The sequence below is a fragment of the Schistocerca americana genome, chromosome 3 (assembly GCF_021461395.2).
Source record: "Schistocerca americana isolate TAMUIC-IGC-003095 chromosome 3, iqSchAmer2.1, whole genome shotgun sequence".
In the NCBI taxonomy this organism is placed as follows: Eukaryota; Metazoa; Arthropoda; class Insecta; order Orthoptera; family Acrididae; genus Schistocerca; species Schistocerca americana.
This window is the reverse complement of record NC_060121.1, coordinates 988,732,643-988,749,951: the sequence shown is the minus strand read 5'-3', so window position 1 is coordinate 988,749,951 and position 17,309 is coordinate 988,732,643. Positions and strand designations below refer to the sequence as shown.

The 17,309-nt window shown below is 39.8% G+C and overlaps 1 protein-coding gene across 1 annotated transcript in view; it reads right to left on the bottom strand.

The window, feature by feature from the left end:
* The window catches only part of LOC124605701 (lysosomal alpha-glucosidase-like), a 130,351-nt gene that overhangs the window by 59,320 nt on the left and 53,722 nt on the right, over positions 1-17,309 (bottom strand). Inside the window, exons 7-11 of the mRNA XM_047137562.1 lie at positions 16,858-16,962; positions 16,643-16,780; positions 15,390-15,506; positions 15,090-15,292; positions 4,965-5,098 (exon numbers count right to left, since the gene is read on the bottom strand). Of these exons, the coding sequence (XP_046993518.1) occupies positions 4,965-5,098; positions 15,090-15,292; positions 15,390-15,506; positions 16,643-16,780; positions 16,858-16,962 (697 nt within the window). The remainder of the gene's footprint in view (positions 1-4,964; positions 5,099-15,089; positions 15,293-15,389; positions 15,507-16,642; positions 16,781-16,857; positions 16,963-17,309) is intronic.

Sequence of the window (17,309 nt, the reverse complement as noted above, 5' to 3'; positions counted from 1 at the left end):
ATCAATGCCTTCATGGACAAATGTTTGCTGTAGCCTACAGGACTGTGATTGTACCCAGGCACGCACCTCTTCATTCGTTCAAGCAAATCGACAGCCACAAAGCCTTTTCTTAACTGAGGATGTGTAAGGGCTTCCCAGCGGAACTTCTGCAGCACAGTTGAAACAACTCTGGGCTATCCCAATGTTGCCACGGTTGCTTCAAGAAAGCAACAGAAATTTTCTTGGGAAGTCCATACAAACCCTTCATACAGATGCAGCCTCTTCCCGTGCAATGTCCATGGCTTTGGAGCCCTGATGAAAGACATTTGTGGCCACTGATTTGTATAGGACAAAGAAGTGCATGCTTGGTTACAATCATAGTACCATATGCAACTGTAGACATTCTTTCATGAAGGCACTGCACATCTTCCCACACAGTGGTATAACTGTATTGACAGTTATGATGATTACATTTGAAACCATTAACTTAGTTCTTATCCATATGTCTTGTTTTCATTTGACTACCCCTTATACAGGTTGTCCATTCTAGCTGAAGACATCGAAATATCTAAAAAAACTACACATCGGATCAAGAAAGTTATAATTCCTCTTTGTTTGCCTTGGAGAGAGACATCCAATGATACCACACTTGACTTGCCACCCCGCCCTGTGTGTAAGTGGCGAGGGCGGGGAAGGGGGGTTCAACTTTGAAATCTTCAACTGGAACCTCCATTTTATATTCCAGATTATGATTCTATGGCAGTATCTACATACGTTTTGCCTGAAACATTTTCTTCATTTTGTCACAGACGGCACTGTAATCGGAGGCACAGAAATGGGTACACAATTGTAATTTACGACATGCTGTTCAACGGCCCTCGAATATCCAATGGCAGGCTGGGACCCCACATCCAAGCTACAAGGATAGGATAGACCAGCATTGCATAACTTCTACTTGGAAAACGCATCCACAATTGATTGGCGACGCCATAGAGTGCTGTGTGCACAACAACCATATACGTGAAATTAGAAGGAAGATCAACACTGGCCGTAATTTTGATGGTTTATTGACAGCAAAATCGATTTTCAAACACATAATGATCATATTCAGTGCTGTAGTATACAAATTAAAACTCATAGGCACTGGTGTCATGATATTATCAGTAACCAAAGCTATGAAACGATCACAATAATAAGTAATTGTGATCGTTTCATAGCTTCATAGGAAGTACGTGCGCCGCTTCCCTACTCCCTCATTCTTGCTGCTTCTCCCATTCCTCCCACTCCCCTCAGCTTGCAGTCATTGCTGCCACCGCACCGCTTCCTGCTACTAGCCTAGCAGCTGCAGATGAGGGGCAGGGAGGTGTAAGGAGTGGTTTGTTGGGATCTGATTCTCAGAGATTGTTGACGCAGAGGCCAGAGGCTGCCGACATATGTGCGTGAGTTGTTTCTGAGTGACTGTGTGTGTGCTCTCATTTTCTGACAATGGCTATGGCCGAAAATTTGATTGTGAGAGTGCGATTGTCTTTTCTGCACGCCTGTCCACAGCTCAGCAACCACCTTTACGATGAGTTGCTACCTGCCTTTATTAGAATTGATTCTCTGAGTATTTGTGCAAGTTATCTGTTGCACGGATTGATCACAGCGCTCTCATTTCATCAGCACGAAAAGCTGGCCACACACCCGGACTTCCACGATGGGCTGACACTGCACGTCATTTCTGCAGGTACCCCTCACGGATCGGGGCTGCCGACCTGAACCCTGTTGTTTCCCACTAACGTGCGGGCCCTGCCCACCAGATCTGATCTCTCCGATCTGCCTGCAGGCCAGGTCTGTTTGTGTGTGGCGTAATGTGGTGGATTTTTGTGGTTTATAGAAGGATCCAGGACTGTGGTGTTCCTTGGCAGGCCAGAGGCCACAGCCAGTGGATTTCAGGAATTGCGAGTCTCACAACAAGTACACTGTACAGTGCGGCGTTTTATAGACAGTCATTTATTCTAGTACATTTTTGGCATTTCTAAAATAATTTATATATTAGAAAGTATGGACGATAAGAAGAAGAAGAAATTGTTGCAGTCTCTGGTGGTTTGTACGCTATGTACTCATATATTTCTCGGAAGAAAAATCACACAATACCTGTAAAATAATAGACGTGACACAGTGATAAATAACTGACAATAATGAACATAGTAGAACCAATATTTTATTAGTGGTCACCTACAGCGTTGGTTTACACAACTCTTCCCTGCCTTGTATACTTCTTCCAAGGGCCTACTTTTTTCTGAGGTTATTTCTGAAATCAGTGAAGGTATTTTAAATCTGTCTTGCAACTCCAAGGAAATGTGTATTTTTGTCACCAAATGTGTTTCGTTTTGATGAAATAAAATAACAACATTGGTCTTAATGAAACACATATACCATTTGTCTTTCTTTCTCCATCTAAAATCAGTTCATTACCATAGATGTTGATGTTAATACTTAAGAGTTTCGCTCACACAGGGGAGAAATACGGAAGGCCTTACTTTTTTTGTCAACTTATGTCTTTATGTACCCTTGAGATCTCAAAATTTGTCAGGAAAAAATTCTAGAACTTGTCTGGAAATCAGGGAAATGTGAGGGAATTTCATTTTGGGAAACTTGTGGCAACCCTGAATATAGTTAATGCTTCAATTGTATAATGCATTGGGCAACCTTCATGCTGAAACCACTTATGTTATCAAACATACAGGCAACATCCTGCAGTAATACTGGTAGTTCCTGTTACAAACACATTCGATACTTGCATCCACTCAACATTCCATCGATAAAATTTGGGCCAATGAGTTTATTCCCCATGGTGCCACACCATATGTGAACCAACTTAGGATGTTGGGAATTGTCTACAATCCAGTAATGCATGTTATGCTCATTAATGCTACCATGATTGGTAAATGAATAGTCTCATTGGAAAACAGTACACCGGCAAAGAACATGGGGTCGTTTGCATTTGTTGACATGCTCATTTACAAAACACACCCGGTTATGGAAATCGGTGTCGTCACCTTCTTGATGCAGTGACACGTGGTATGGATGATACTTATGATGATGCAATATTGTGACAATACTACCTATGGACATAAAAAGAATCGTGGTGTAGTTGTTGGATGCTAATCTGTGGGTTGTGGTAAGCTGCCGTTAGTACAGCTATTTCATTAGCTTTTCCTGTAAGATGTTAGCTTCATTTCCTTTTGCCAATCTGTACAATGCCACCATACATAAAAGTGTTCACAACCTTGTGCTCGGCAAAGAAGGCAACAGCAGCCTCAACATTTCTCCTACATTCTCTATAACACAGGATCATTTCAATTTTTTCTTCTGTGGTTGCAACAGTCATCTCCCACTTGCATGTATGTTCTCCAAATGATAGGCAGATACGCAGGAAATAAACACTGTGTAAGCATTGTAATGTTTAGTGTCGTTATCTGTCCTATGTCTGCACGATATGTGAGCTCCGGCCACTGTGTACTGCCTGTTATGATACGTTGTAGTTCGCTACACGGCCACGGTGGCGCTTCGAGTAGTCCCCTATGATATCTCGGAGGAATACAACAACGCGAATGGGGTTTCCAATTAGAAGTTACGAAATACTGGCCTGTCCAATTACAGTGCCATCCATTGGAAAATGAACAAAATGCTTCAGAAAAAACATATGTAGATTTTGCTGTAGAATCACAATCTGCAATAAAAAATGGGGGTTTCCATTGAAGATTTAAAAGTTGCCGCCCCCACCACCCACGCAACAGGTGGTGTCTCCAGTTGAGTGTGGTATCACAGGATGTCCCCCTCCAAGAGAAACACATTGGAATTATAACTTTTATTGATCTGATGGGTAGTTATCAAGATATTTCAATGACTTCAGTTAAAATGAACACCCTGTATATTACTTTCCATCCTGGATTTTCCATCAATGTATTAAGTACTTGCAAAATAAAAAGAAAATAATTAAATATTTGTGACACATATGCTACATGAGTCTATGAGAAGTTACCATCAGTCAGAGAGATAAAAGATATAGTAAGACAATCCACAGGAACACAATGGGTAAACTGTCTTAAGTTTACGTTTGGTTACAAAATGCTTCACCACAGAAGACAATGATGCAGTCCCTTCACCCAACTATCATACGGATGCAAAAATTACAGATGCAGAAATAAAGTAGGGTAGACTGGAAAATACTGGTAGAGACGGGCCATAGGACCTGATGGTCTGTCTTTTTTTTCTACACTGAATATGTGAAGAAACTAGCCCCTCTTCTAACAGCTGTTTACGATAGGTTGCTGGAGCAGCATAGCATGGAAAGTAACTGGGAAAAGGTGTAGGTCATTCTGGTTTGTAAGAAGGGTCGCAAAATCAATGTGCACAATTTAATCCTCCTACACTGTTGTTGATTTTGGCAAGAAGGCATTGTTACAAACCTGTTACAAAATGCATACAGACTTGCTATGATCAGCAGTCCGCACATAGATCAGCAGCTGACTCTCAACATATATAAATGTAACATTACGTGTGCAAATAGATGAAAAGATCTGATATTGTTTGACCTTGTGATCAGTCACAACTATCTAGTATCTGGGTGAGTCCGACTTAAGGTGAAACTACCACATAAATCTGTTGGAAATGTTAATGTTTATTGGTAGAATTTTAAGAATGTGTAATTCTTGCACAAAAGAGGTCACTTGCAAGACCCTTGTCCAATTCTTGAGTACTGTTTGCCAATCTGGAACCCTTGCCAATCTCTATTAATGAAATAGATAGAAAACATTCTAAGAAGATCTGCACAATTTATCACAGAATTATTTAATTAGTGTGAGTGTGTCACTGAAATGTTTAAAAAATGAGTAGATGTGACCACTCACTGTACAGCTGAAATGCTAATTTGTTGACAGGCACACACAAAAACCTTTTTAAATGATAATATCCAAAAATGCATAATTATTTATACATGCCTGATATACTCTTTTTCATGTCATACCATCCAGATAAATTGTCACCACTCCAGTGGCCTGCAAAGTGACCGATACCAGAAAATGTAGAACGAGATATGATAAATGGCCTTTTTCCTCTGATCTCTGCCAGGGCACTGAAAAACCAAAACAAAATGTAATGCACAGTACACTCAGAAAAATGAAGTTTTACAGGTAAATATGCCAAACATTAGCTTTTGCATTAAATAAGTATATACACTGGACATTGAAGAACCTTCTGCAAGGGTCAGTAAAAATCTATGTTAAATACAATGCTCTTTCTCAGGCAAAGAACCTTTAATATTAATTATTAATTGATGACATCCAAAAACAAAACTTAACTTCAGTGAATAGTGACTAAACTCAAATTACTTCTGTCTGAAAAGCATTATTTTGCCTGTCAACATCACTTGTGTAGGTATCTTGTAGAGTTTGTTCTTCAAAAACAATTCTGTCTGTAAGGTTATTGTAAGTAAACTGACAGTAATAACTGAAAATTTTGAGAAAACATTGACAGCATCCCTACTACCTCATCAAAAGTAGTCTAATAGATCTACTGTCCTTTTCCATTTGGATTCCACTTCTAAGTTGTACTACTTGCAGAAGCAGAAATGAATTCCTTTCCATAACTGCACAAAATTTTATTCTCCAGTTTGTTCCATCCATAGATTTCACGTTTTGTTTTCTAGATTTGTTCCCACTATGAAGATCACTAATTACATTCACTTTGAACATTTGGAAAATCAGCCAGACTACAGCTGCAGCTGAAAATCCTGAAACTGTCTTTCACTGTTTAATATAACAAACCGAGACTCACACATTGTGGGATACAACACACGCAAATAGTAAAGAACACAAAAGATGTTTTTCATAGTTCGCCTTTCAGTCCCTGTATTACCTCACAGGCACTTTTCAATGATCATTTCTCTGTAATTTTTCTTTTATTTATACTCATAATTCCATGATGAAGTGGTTAACAAAGTCAAACAATAATTAGGATATGTTAAACATTGCATTGTTAATGTCACAGTTCATATAATTTTCATGAAAAGTTGTCAATTTTAAAGAGCTGTATCTACTGGAAGCATGATTATCCAAGTGTTAAATTATGAAGAGTGAAAGACAAATGTGGAAGGTTTTGTAAAAAAAAATAAAAAAAAAAAAAAATAAATTTACTGTGTATCTTGCAGAGAAATTACTTGGATTATAAACTGCAATTATACCATAAGTTTTGACAAAGAAGGAAAAACCACTTCCTATGTACTGAAAAGTGATTTCAAAAAGTAAAGGAAACATGACTTAACATTAGAAATGGATAATTCAAAAGCAACCCCAGGGCTTCTGCAGCAAACAAGAATGCTATGCTTTGATCAAAAATCGTTTTCACCTCTGATTCATCAAAAGAAGTATTTGTATGTCAATGAATCATTTTTTGTTCCAAAAACTTTCTGTCATTTGCAAGTACAGTACAGAAAGCTTTGCAATTTTTTAACTGAAAATTACAATCAGTTTTCATCTTAACTGTGAGCAGAAATATTTCAATTGCTATAACAATGTTGTAAATACTCTGAGTTAGAATGGGCCTTTTTCCAGTCATGTGTGGAAAAACTGAACTGTGTATTACAAAAGAAACTTCCCCTCAATGCAAACATGATATTAAGTGACTGGATTACAAATGGAGTCAGTACACATGCCGTGTGTGCAACTCATTTCAGACTGTCGACTGGATGGACTCTTCTTCCTCTGAGCTACTCAATTGCTGTCAGATGCTTAGGATGTAAACATCATAATACAAGAACATATTCACTTGATGGAACCATACACCCCTGCCCATAGTGAAGCGGATGCAAATTTTTACAGGTTAGTTCATGAAGTACATAAAATTGCATCCCATCATACAGATCAACACACAAATTCTGGCTGACAAACTTAGAGGAATTTTACTTGACCCAGGTTGAGGTAGCATTTGGAGTCCTTTCTGACAACTGACTTTAAATGGTTTTCAAACAATTTGAGCAGTCCCTCATCAGTGTACATGTAAAACACACAAGAATTTCCAACTATTTCCTGGAGGAAAACATGAATGTGGAGATTTTGAAAGAGCTGAATATTCTTGACAGGATGTAGCGCATCAAAAAACATACAATGTATGCACAGTGCATTGATTACTTCAAAGAGTATATCCATAATATGTTCTGTAAACATACATTAAGTTATATAAATGTGGTGTCTGTTCTTTCAGACACATCCAAAAGAAGACACTGTTTTGATCCAGCAGCCACCATAAGTCAAGACACAAATGAATCGCAGACATTGGCTGTGGGTGGGCATTGATATAAATCAATGGGTAAAGATGAAAGTTTGTGCCGGGCCCGGGTTTGAATGTGGGCCTCCTGCTTACTAGGCAGATGCACTGACCACTGCACCTGTCCAAAAGAACTGACACCGCATAAATATATAATTAAGTCGAGGACAGGCAATGATCTCTTCAGTGCAGATGCACACCAGGCTCGAACTCTTATGGGAATCAACAAAATGCTGTGAGTAATTTGTATACGGGCAAGTGGCACTACATCTGTAGCGTGTGCATAAGTTGAGAAATTGAGCCTGGTGGGAGGTGTGCTAGGGTAGTCCGTACAGTCGCAATGACCACTGAGTACAGATGGCACAGTGGTCAGTGCATTTGACTAGTAAGGAGGAGACCCAGATTTGAATCCCGTTCCGGCACAAATTTTCAGCTTTCCCCATTGATTTACATCAATGACCGCTTGTAGCCAATGTCTGTAATTCCTTTATGTTCTGATAATTCTACTGTAATTCTAGAAGTCTCTTGTTCAAAACAGCTGATTTTCCCCAAATTTGACATATTTTCCACAAACAGATTCAGAGGGATACCCAAAAAATCAGCAAGCAAGCTCCAGGGAGAAAAATTGCATTTAATCAGACAAGGAGATAGAAACTACTTGAATATTTTGCTAACACCCGCACAAGTGTGGTGCAGCAGTTACCCCATGTTTTCTGCCGCCTCATTGATGCATAGAACACCTTGTGGTTGATGCATCTTCACAGAGATTTCTAGCAGCCTCACACTCTGGACAATTAAAACAAAATCTACACTTTTAACAAATCACAATTATCCACTACCCAGTCAAGAAGGGGTCACAGAAACACTTCCAGAGCTGATGGTTATAGAGGACTGGCAAAATTGACCAGTTTCAATCTCTGCTTGGAATATATTTCCATCATGGTTATTGATAAGGTCCAAGTTGTTTTTGAATTTGACAGAGTTCATAATGTCCCTCACCACAGTTACATTTTTAATAGCCAGTTTTATGATATTTAAAGTAAGTATGCATTTATGCACTAGTGCACACTGATGGGACAAGGTTGGCTGCTCTATTTTTCACAACTGTGCCCTCAGGTTACGCATACAAAATGAACACACAAAATGAATTGGATAGATTGCTACTCAACCACATAGGGGAGGTGTTGAGTGGTAGAAAGGACATCCCTAGCCTGCCTCCTCCTTTCCATCATGTACCCCCACTACCCACATTTGTGTGGAAAAATTCCACATCTGGTCTAATTCACCGCGTCCTATGCAGGTCACTCAGTGGAGAAATCAGTGTAAAGCATTCAGGATGGTCTCTTCCATTCGAAGGTACTAGGAAAGGTTGTGCAGTTTTGTTGGGTAGCACACAATGTGGTAATCAGGGGAAATGAATTGGCATATACCATAGCCAAAAGAGCACAAGGTTTGTGTAAAAGAACTCAGCCCCTGCAAACTATACTATCACTGCTCGAACAGTCCACGGGTATACTGCCGGTCCATAGTGTCCAACGGACACAATATTTCGGCGATCAGACAGGTCGCCATCATCAGGTGCGCTGGCGAACTAAGCTCCTGACGGCGGGCGGCCGATTTAAATCCCCTCCCCCCGCTCTCGTCGCCGTCTGCGCCCAGAATCTGTCGCAGCATCGATGATTGATGTGCTTGCTACGTCCGCCCTGGTCGCCAGTTCATACTTCTTGCTGAGAGTCTTCTTAATTACATTCAGTGTCGGGTCCCAAGCCTTGCTGAGATTGTAGCCACAGTCTCAGTTGATAAGATCTTCCCTGGTGCGAATTTCGATAGCCTCCCTTATAACGCTGTCCCAATATTTAGAGGTCTGAACCAGGATCTTGGTACGCTCATAATCCATCTCGTGTTTCTCGGACAAACAGTGCTCTGCTACCGCCGACTTATTTGGATATTTCAGTCGAGTGTGCATTTGATGTTCTCAGCAATGATCTTCGATGGTGCGTATTGTTTGTCCGATATAAATCTTCCCACGCTCAGAGGGAATTTGGTATTGGTCGGCCTTCCTCAAATCGAGGTCATCTTTCACACTTCCCAGTGATGCCCGTGTTTTATTGGACGGGCAGAAGACGGTTTTAACTCAGTATTTCTTTAATATATGGCTCATTTTCCCCGATAGTGCAACCTTGTACGGAATAAAGGCAGTGGCTACCTCTTCCTCCGCGACTTCGTCCGTCTCCACAGGTTGTGCTGTGGTGGTGGGACGGAGAGCGCGTCTAATCTGCCATTCCGAGTATCCGTTTTTTCAGAACACGGTTTTGAGGTGTTCCAATTCCTGGGGCAGATTCTCTGCGTCTGAGATGCTGCGCGCCCTGTGTACTAGTGTTTTCAGTAGTCCATTCCTCTGAGAAGGGTGGTGGCAGCTGTCTGCATGCAGGCAGAGGTCAGTGTGCGTTTTCTTCCTGTACACACCATGGCTCAGGGTACCATCAGCTCTTCTCCTGACCCTGACGTCCAGGAGTGGTAATCTTCCTTCTGCTTCAGTCTCCATAGTGAATTTGATGTTTGGATGTATGGATTTTAGGTGTGTAAGGAAATCCAGGAGCTTGTCCCTACCATGGGGCCAGATGACGAACGTGTCATCGACATGACGGAAGAAACAAGTATGTTTACAATTGGATGACGCCAAGGCTTCCTCCTTGAAGTACCCCATGTACAAACTCGCGACCACTGGCGAGAGTGGGCTGCCCATTGTGACTCCATCCGTTTGCTCATAGTATTCCCCATTAAACAGAAAATATGTTGAGGTCAAGACATGCCTAAAGAGAGAGAGACCTGTGGAGACGGATGAAGTCACAGAAGAAGAGGTAGCCACTGCCTTTATTCCTTACAATGGCGCACTATCGGGGAAAATCAGCCAAATATTAAAGAAACACTAAGTTAAAACTGTCTTTTGCCAGCCCAATAAAACCTGGGCATTACTGAGAAGTGTGAAAGATGACCTCGATTTGAGGAAGGCTGGCCAATACCAAATTCCCTCTGAGCGTGGGAAGACATATATCGGACAAACAATAAGCACCATCGAAGATCGTTGCTGAGAACATCAAAGGCACACTCGACTGAAATATCCAAATAAGTCGGCGGTAGCAGAGCACTGTTTGTCCAAGAAACACGAGATGGATTATGAGCGTACTAAGATCCTGGCTCAGACCTCTAAATATTGGGACAGCGTTATAAGGGAGGCTATCGAAATTCGCACCAGGGAAGGTCTTATCAACCAAGATTGCGGCTACAATCTCAGCAAGGCTTGGGACCCGGCATTGAATGTAATTAAGAAGACTCTCAGCAAGAAGTACGAACTGGCGACCAGGGCGGACGTAGCAAGCACATCGACGCTACGACAGATTCCAACACCTACGTCTTCAAGACCGCCGACGCGCGGGTGCGGATGGCGAAGAGAGCGGCCCGCGGGGGCAGGGGACTTGAATCGGCCGCTCGCCCTCAGGAGCTCAGTTCGTCAGCGCACCTGATGATGGCGACATGTCTGATCGCCGAAATATTGTGCCCGTTGGACACTATGAACTAGCAGTATACCCGTGGACTGTTCCAGCAACAAATACGTCGAGAGAAAGGCCTTAATGGCCGAAAGCTATGACTGTGTGAATCTTTTTATTGTGCCTATCGCAGCTCAGCATCTCCGCTATATGGTGAGTAGCAACTTTCCTTCTCTAGTAATGTCCTTAATTCATTAGACAACAAATTAGAGGCAACTGGCATATTCTGTGACCTGTCAAAGGCTTCTGACTCTGTGAATCACAGCATTCTTTTAAGTAAATTAAAATATTATCGCATCACTGGTAGTGCTGAAAAGTGGTTTCCGTCATATGTTACTAATAGAAAAGGGTGTATTACGTAACACTTCAGCAGTTGGCAATCAGACATCATCTGACTGGGAAGAAATTATATGTGGTGTTCCTCATGTTCCATACTAGGCCCACTACTTTTTCTTGTGTCTATTAATGACATGTCATCTGTAACATTACCTGATGCCAAGTTTGTCTTATTTGCAGATGCTACAAACATTGCAATAAATAGTAAATCAAATATAAATTTAGAAAAGGTAGCTAATCAAATTTTTACTGACATTAATAAGTGGTCCATAGCCAATTCACTGTCATTAAACTTTGAAAAGACCCACTATATGCAGTTCAGAACTTCCAAGACATTTCCTTCTAGTTTGTGTATAAAATATGATGATATTGAAACAGGAGAAGTTGAGAGCGTAAAATTCTTGGGATTACAATTTGATAATAAATTCAGTTGGGAGCGACATACTAACGAACTGCTAAAGTGCCTAAACAAGTCTGTGTTTGCAAAGTGAATGATGTCAGACATAGGAGATATAGATATTTAAAAAAACTGGCATATTTTGCTTATTTTCACTCCATTATGTCATATGGTATCATAATCTGGGGTAACTCCACAAACTGAGAAAAAAATTTTAGAGTACAGAAGCATACAATAAGAGTAATGTGTAGTGTAAATCCAAGAACATCATGTCGAAACCTATTCAAAGACTTGGGCACATACTAACCACAGCTTCTCAGTATGTTTATTCCTTAATGGAGTAAATAATATATATCTTTTTCCAACTAACTGCTTAGTACACAGTATCAATACGAGGAATAAGAACAATATACATAAAGATTTAAAATCAGTTACTCTTGCCCAGAAAGGAGTCCAGTATTCAGCAACGCTTATTTTCAATAAGTTACCAGCAACCATTAAGAGTTTAGTTTCAGACAAGGAACAATTTAAACATAATTTAAAAGAATTTTTGGTGGCCAACTCCTATTTAATTCGTGAATTTCTCAACAAATGCAGTAGACCATTTTAATGAAAATTTATTATCCTTTAATTTTCGACAATACTTGGTTGTAACAGCCAAGTAACTACCTACTGTGTGAATGATGGATGTATGGAAAGCAGACGTAAGTCTGAAGTCTGTAAATAGTGGAAGTTTAATTTTAAATCTTGTTCATACTTTGGCTGTTCTTAACTGAGGATCATTGAAATGAATAATTTACTTTAATTTTTGACAATACTTGGTTGTAATGGCCAAGTAACTAGCTACTGTGTGAATGATAGATTTAATGAAATCAGATGTAAGTAGTAGACCTGTAAATACTACAAGTTTAATTTTAATTAATATACTTAATTTTACTTTTTATTGACTGAGGATCATTAACTCAAGTTTTTCTAATTACAATTTTGTAATGTGTTTATCTGACATGTTCCACACCCAGGAGGATCCCCTCTTTTGTGGGTTTATGGAATGAATAATTAATCCAATCTAATCTAAATCTGTGACAGTGTTGATGGCCTCTGGGCTGGGAATGTGCAGTAGACAGCTGTGCAGCTAGCCAATCAGCGCTCATTCGGTTTCCGCGTTCTGTATTTCGTGAACTTCCATCGTATGTGTGCAAAACTACGAGTGACTGGTTTCTATGATATTCTGCGAGTTTTCTCATAATGGCTGAAACACCTAGAAGGTGCCAAACGTGTAACAAACAGGCAAGGGACCTTATTTTTAAAGTCTACTCGTTCTTCAAACTTGAGGTAGATTCAGGCAAGCCAATCTACGAGGTTGCCAAAGTGCAGGAACAGGGTGATACGAGTATCTCCTTATCATTGCGATTATAATCTAACAGAACTGGTGTGGACACAGGCGATGAGATGTGGCAGACACTGAAAGATTAACCCATTAAGCAATTGACAAAATCGCTGTTGCTTATTGGGAAGCTCGCATAAGTCACACTGACAAACTTCAAGAAGAAGATTCCCAGAAAAAAGATGTTAGAATAATAGATTCATTAATTGTCAGTTTGGCACCCACATCCACTGACTCCACTTCTGAAGGCAATGACAGGGAAACACATGAATAAAACTGTATGTGACTAGGACGTAAATTTATTCTGTAGTTTTCATGGAACCTTTGCTTTCTTATCAAGCTGTATGTGCAGTAGAAAGTAGTTCAGTGCATAATCTGTTCCATAATCAGAATTTTATTTTACTTATCTTGCTATTCTGACTACAACATAGCATCACTTAAAATGCTTTTCATCCTGTTGCTCATATTTTACAATTGATTCTTTTGTTGTTTTGCTAAAAAAGTAGGAGACAACAGAAAGTGTAATGTGTTCTTTCAGGTGCATTTTATTATAGAATCCATTCTGCAGAGCTGGAATCAGTGCCACTGCTTTTTCTTCATGTCATTATGGGTGGGAAAGACTGAATAGACATTCCATTCTGTAAAGTGTATCTCATATTTGTTAGGCACCATTAATAAATTTATCATAAAATGATTTGCAGTGCACAATGAACCAGACTGTAGCAAGGTAGGAGGTAGGTTAAACTTTCGCTATTGCAGCTGTCCATATCACAGCTGCTGTCTATGCACATTCAGCCAAGTTGACAATGCAGCATTCCTTGGGAGCTGCACAGCCAGAGGCATTAACACTGTTGCTACCTGAGGTGATCACCATTTAGAATGACCCAGGGGGCATTTATAGCATAGGTAAGCTATGGAAGCAGTAAGTATTTGCCTTCTCCCCCATACACACACAAAATTAGCCCACTCATTTAATATAAATGAAACACAGTTAGATTATTGTGATTCATGCACATTAACTATAGTGACCTGTGAAAACAGTATAACCAAAATTGCTTTACTGTTTTACAATAATTATTTTCATAATTTAAAGTAAATGAAAAACATAAGGTATGCCAAATGGTTCAAATGGATCTGAGCACTATGGGACTTAACTTCTAAGGTCATCAGTCCCCTAGAACTTAGAACTACTTAAACCTAAGTAACCTAAGGACATCACACACATCCATGCCCGAGGCAGGATTCGAACCTGCGACTGTAGCGGTCATGCGGTTCCAGACTGTAGCGCCTAGAACCGCTCGGCCACCACGGCCGGCGTAAGGTATGCCACCTATACAGGGTGTTACAAAAAGGTACAGCCAAACTTTCAGGAAACATCCCTCACACACAAATAAAGAAAAGATGCTATGTGGACATGTGTCCGGAAATGCTTAATTTCCATGTTAGAGCTCATTTTAGTTTGTTCTTCCACCTACGCTCAATGGAGCACGTTATCATGATTTCGTACGGGATACTCTACCTGTGCTGCTAGAACATGTGCCTTTACAAGTACGACACAACATGTGGTTCATGCACCATGGAGCTCCTGCACATTTCAGTCAAAGTGTTCGTACGCTTCTCAACAACAGATTCGGTGACCAATGGATTGGTAGAGGCGGACCAATTCTATGGCCTCCACGCTCTCCTGACCTCAACCCTCTTGACTTTCATTTATGGGGGCATTTGAAAGCTCTTGTCTACGCAACCCTGGTACCAAATGTAGAGACTCTTCGTGCTTGTATTGCGGACGGCTCTGATACAATACGCCATTCTTCAGGGCTGCATCAGCGATTCCATGTGATGGAGGGTGGATGCATGTATCCTTGCTAACGGAGGTCATTTTGAACATTTCCTGTAACAAAGTGTTTGAAGTCACGCTGGTACGTTCTGTTGCTGTGTGTTTCCATTCCATGATTAATGTGATTTGAAGACAAGTAATAAAATGAGCTCCAACATGGAAAGTAAGCATTTCTGGACATATGTCCACATAACATATTTTCTTACTTTGTGTGTGAGCAATGTTTCCTGAAAGTTTGGCTGTACCTTTTTGTAACACCCTGTATATAAGATATAAGAGGTAATTTGTTATTCAACTTACAAATTTGTTGCAATTGCTTCTGTTAGGCCATACAAGTTGTGCAAATTATAGTGGTTGCCATAATACTGCTTGGCAGACATACACAAGGTGTGATAGAAAAGATTTCCGCCTTCTAGAACAGGCAAGTATGGAGGATAGTCCAGGTTGTTGAGAGGGCACCCTGCGGCTGTCCCAGAATAGAAGTTAGACGGCTCATTCATATCCTATAAATTAAAAAGAAATTAACTGCAGTCATGTAAACAAAACCAGAGCTGTTAGGGTAAGATAGGTCAAGGATAACAAAACTGTTAAAATACTTACAATCCAAGCACCATCATAGGGGAATAAGTCATGCATATTTTGAAGTTGTTTCAACCAGTAAGTAGTAGTCATCGGGTTGGTGAAGTCTGGCCACACAGTTGAAACTCGATTCCACACCTGTTCTCACAAAGAAAGCCAAATAAAAGAAAGATAGACAGAACGAATCTTTCACTCTGCAGTGGAATGTGTGCTGCTTCGAAACTTCCTGGTAGATTAGAACTGTATGCCCACCTGAGACTAGAATCCGGAACCTTGCCTTTCGTAGGTAATGCTCTCTCTGAGTGAGCTATCCACAAACAATGTATGACCTGGCCTCACAACTTTACTTCTCCCAATATCTCCCTCTTACCTTCCAAACTTTACGGACATTTTCCTGCATCCCTTGCAGAGAGAGAACCTTTAAAGTGTCCAGATAGCTCACTCAGTAAGAGAGTTAGCTGCAAACAGGAAAGTTCTGGGGTTCAGTCCCTGGTCGCTACAGTTTTTATCTGTCAGTAAGTTTCAAACAAAGACAGTTACTCAAGAATTAAAAGTCTAAGTCAGTATGTCGTTTATTACTTGTCTTATCAATGATAATGCACAAAATTACAGTATCATTGCCTTACTGAATCCTTTTGTTTTTCAAGTTATTCAAATTAAATGAGGGCATCTGTTTTTAGTTAGTACTACTGCTTACTTTATTACAGAGACACAACAGAACACAAAATATGACAGGGTGCTTGTGACACAGCCACCACTAAAATTTTTAAATTATATATTTTTAGAAATATTCCTTGAAATTTGATATTTATAATGCATTTTTTATTGGGATCAACACTAGTATTAACACAGTTTAAGCACAAACATCAAAATGAATTAAAAACATGAATTTAACATCAATCAAATTCTTGGATGGTTTTTCCAATGTTTATTTAGCAGCTGTGACTTTACATCATGAATAGTTCACACCATTAGAGCATCTCAAGAAAGGAAATATATTGACACTTTCCCCTCGTTGTCACTCTGCATTTGGTACCTGCAGCATTGCTTCATGTGCTAGCAGAAAGCTCACTGGTAAATAATTTCACAATCTTGAGTTTCCATGTTTTGACAATAAATCTTTTGCTTCAGCAGAGACTCCTGTCATGAATACATGAAGGATCTCTCATGTACCAGTGCTTCAGGTTCACTAAATAAGCTAAGTAGATGAATTTCATTTATCTTAATACAGTTTTCATTTTCTACTTTTGTACTTACGAGTATTAATGACTTACTTTTCCAACAAATGGTTTCCCTGAGGAATTTTTAACAAAAATGCCCATCTGAAGACCCATATCATAAGGAGCATATGTACCAGGCACCTGCCCTGCACTTATTCCTGGGTCGATTAATGGTACAAAATGCATGTTTGCCTGGTAACAAATAAAATATATATTAACCAACATTAATAAATGAGAACAACTACCTACAGAAACACAGGTATGCTCACCTCATGTAATTCTTCAACAAACTTAGGCAGGCCTGCAAACCTTTCTTTGTCATAAGTGAAGTCATTACTGTCATTCATGTAATCCAGATCCAGCCACTGCACATCCTAAGGCAGGAGAAGAGAAACAGGATGTGTTGAAAAGCACAACACTTGTCAGGGTACAACCATCAAACAGAAGCAGTTACTAGAATGAGGTTTTTAAATATAAATAAAAAAAAGTAATTTAAGTAGATGCACAACATTAACAAAGCCAAAGGAACAAACCCAGCAAAGATTTGTTAAAACACCAAATACAAGCAGTTACTAGAATGAGGTACTTAAACATAAATAAAAGTAGTAATTTAAGTAGATGCACAACATTAACAAAGCCAAAGGAACAAACCCAGCAAAGATTTGTTAAAACACCAAATACAAGCAGTTACTAGAATGAGGTACTTAAACATAAATAAAAG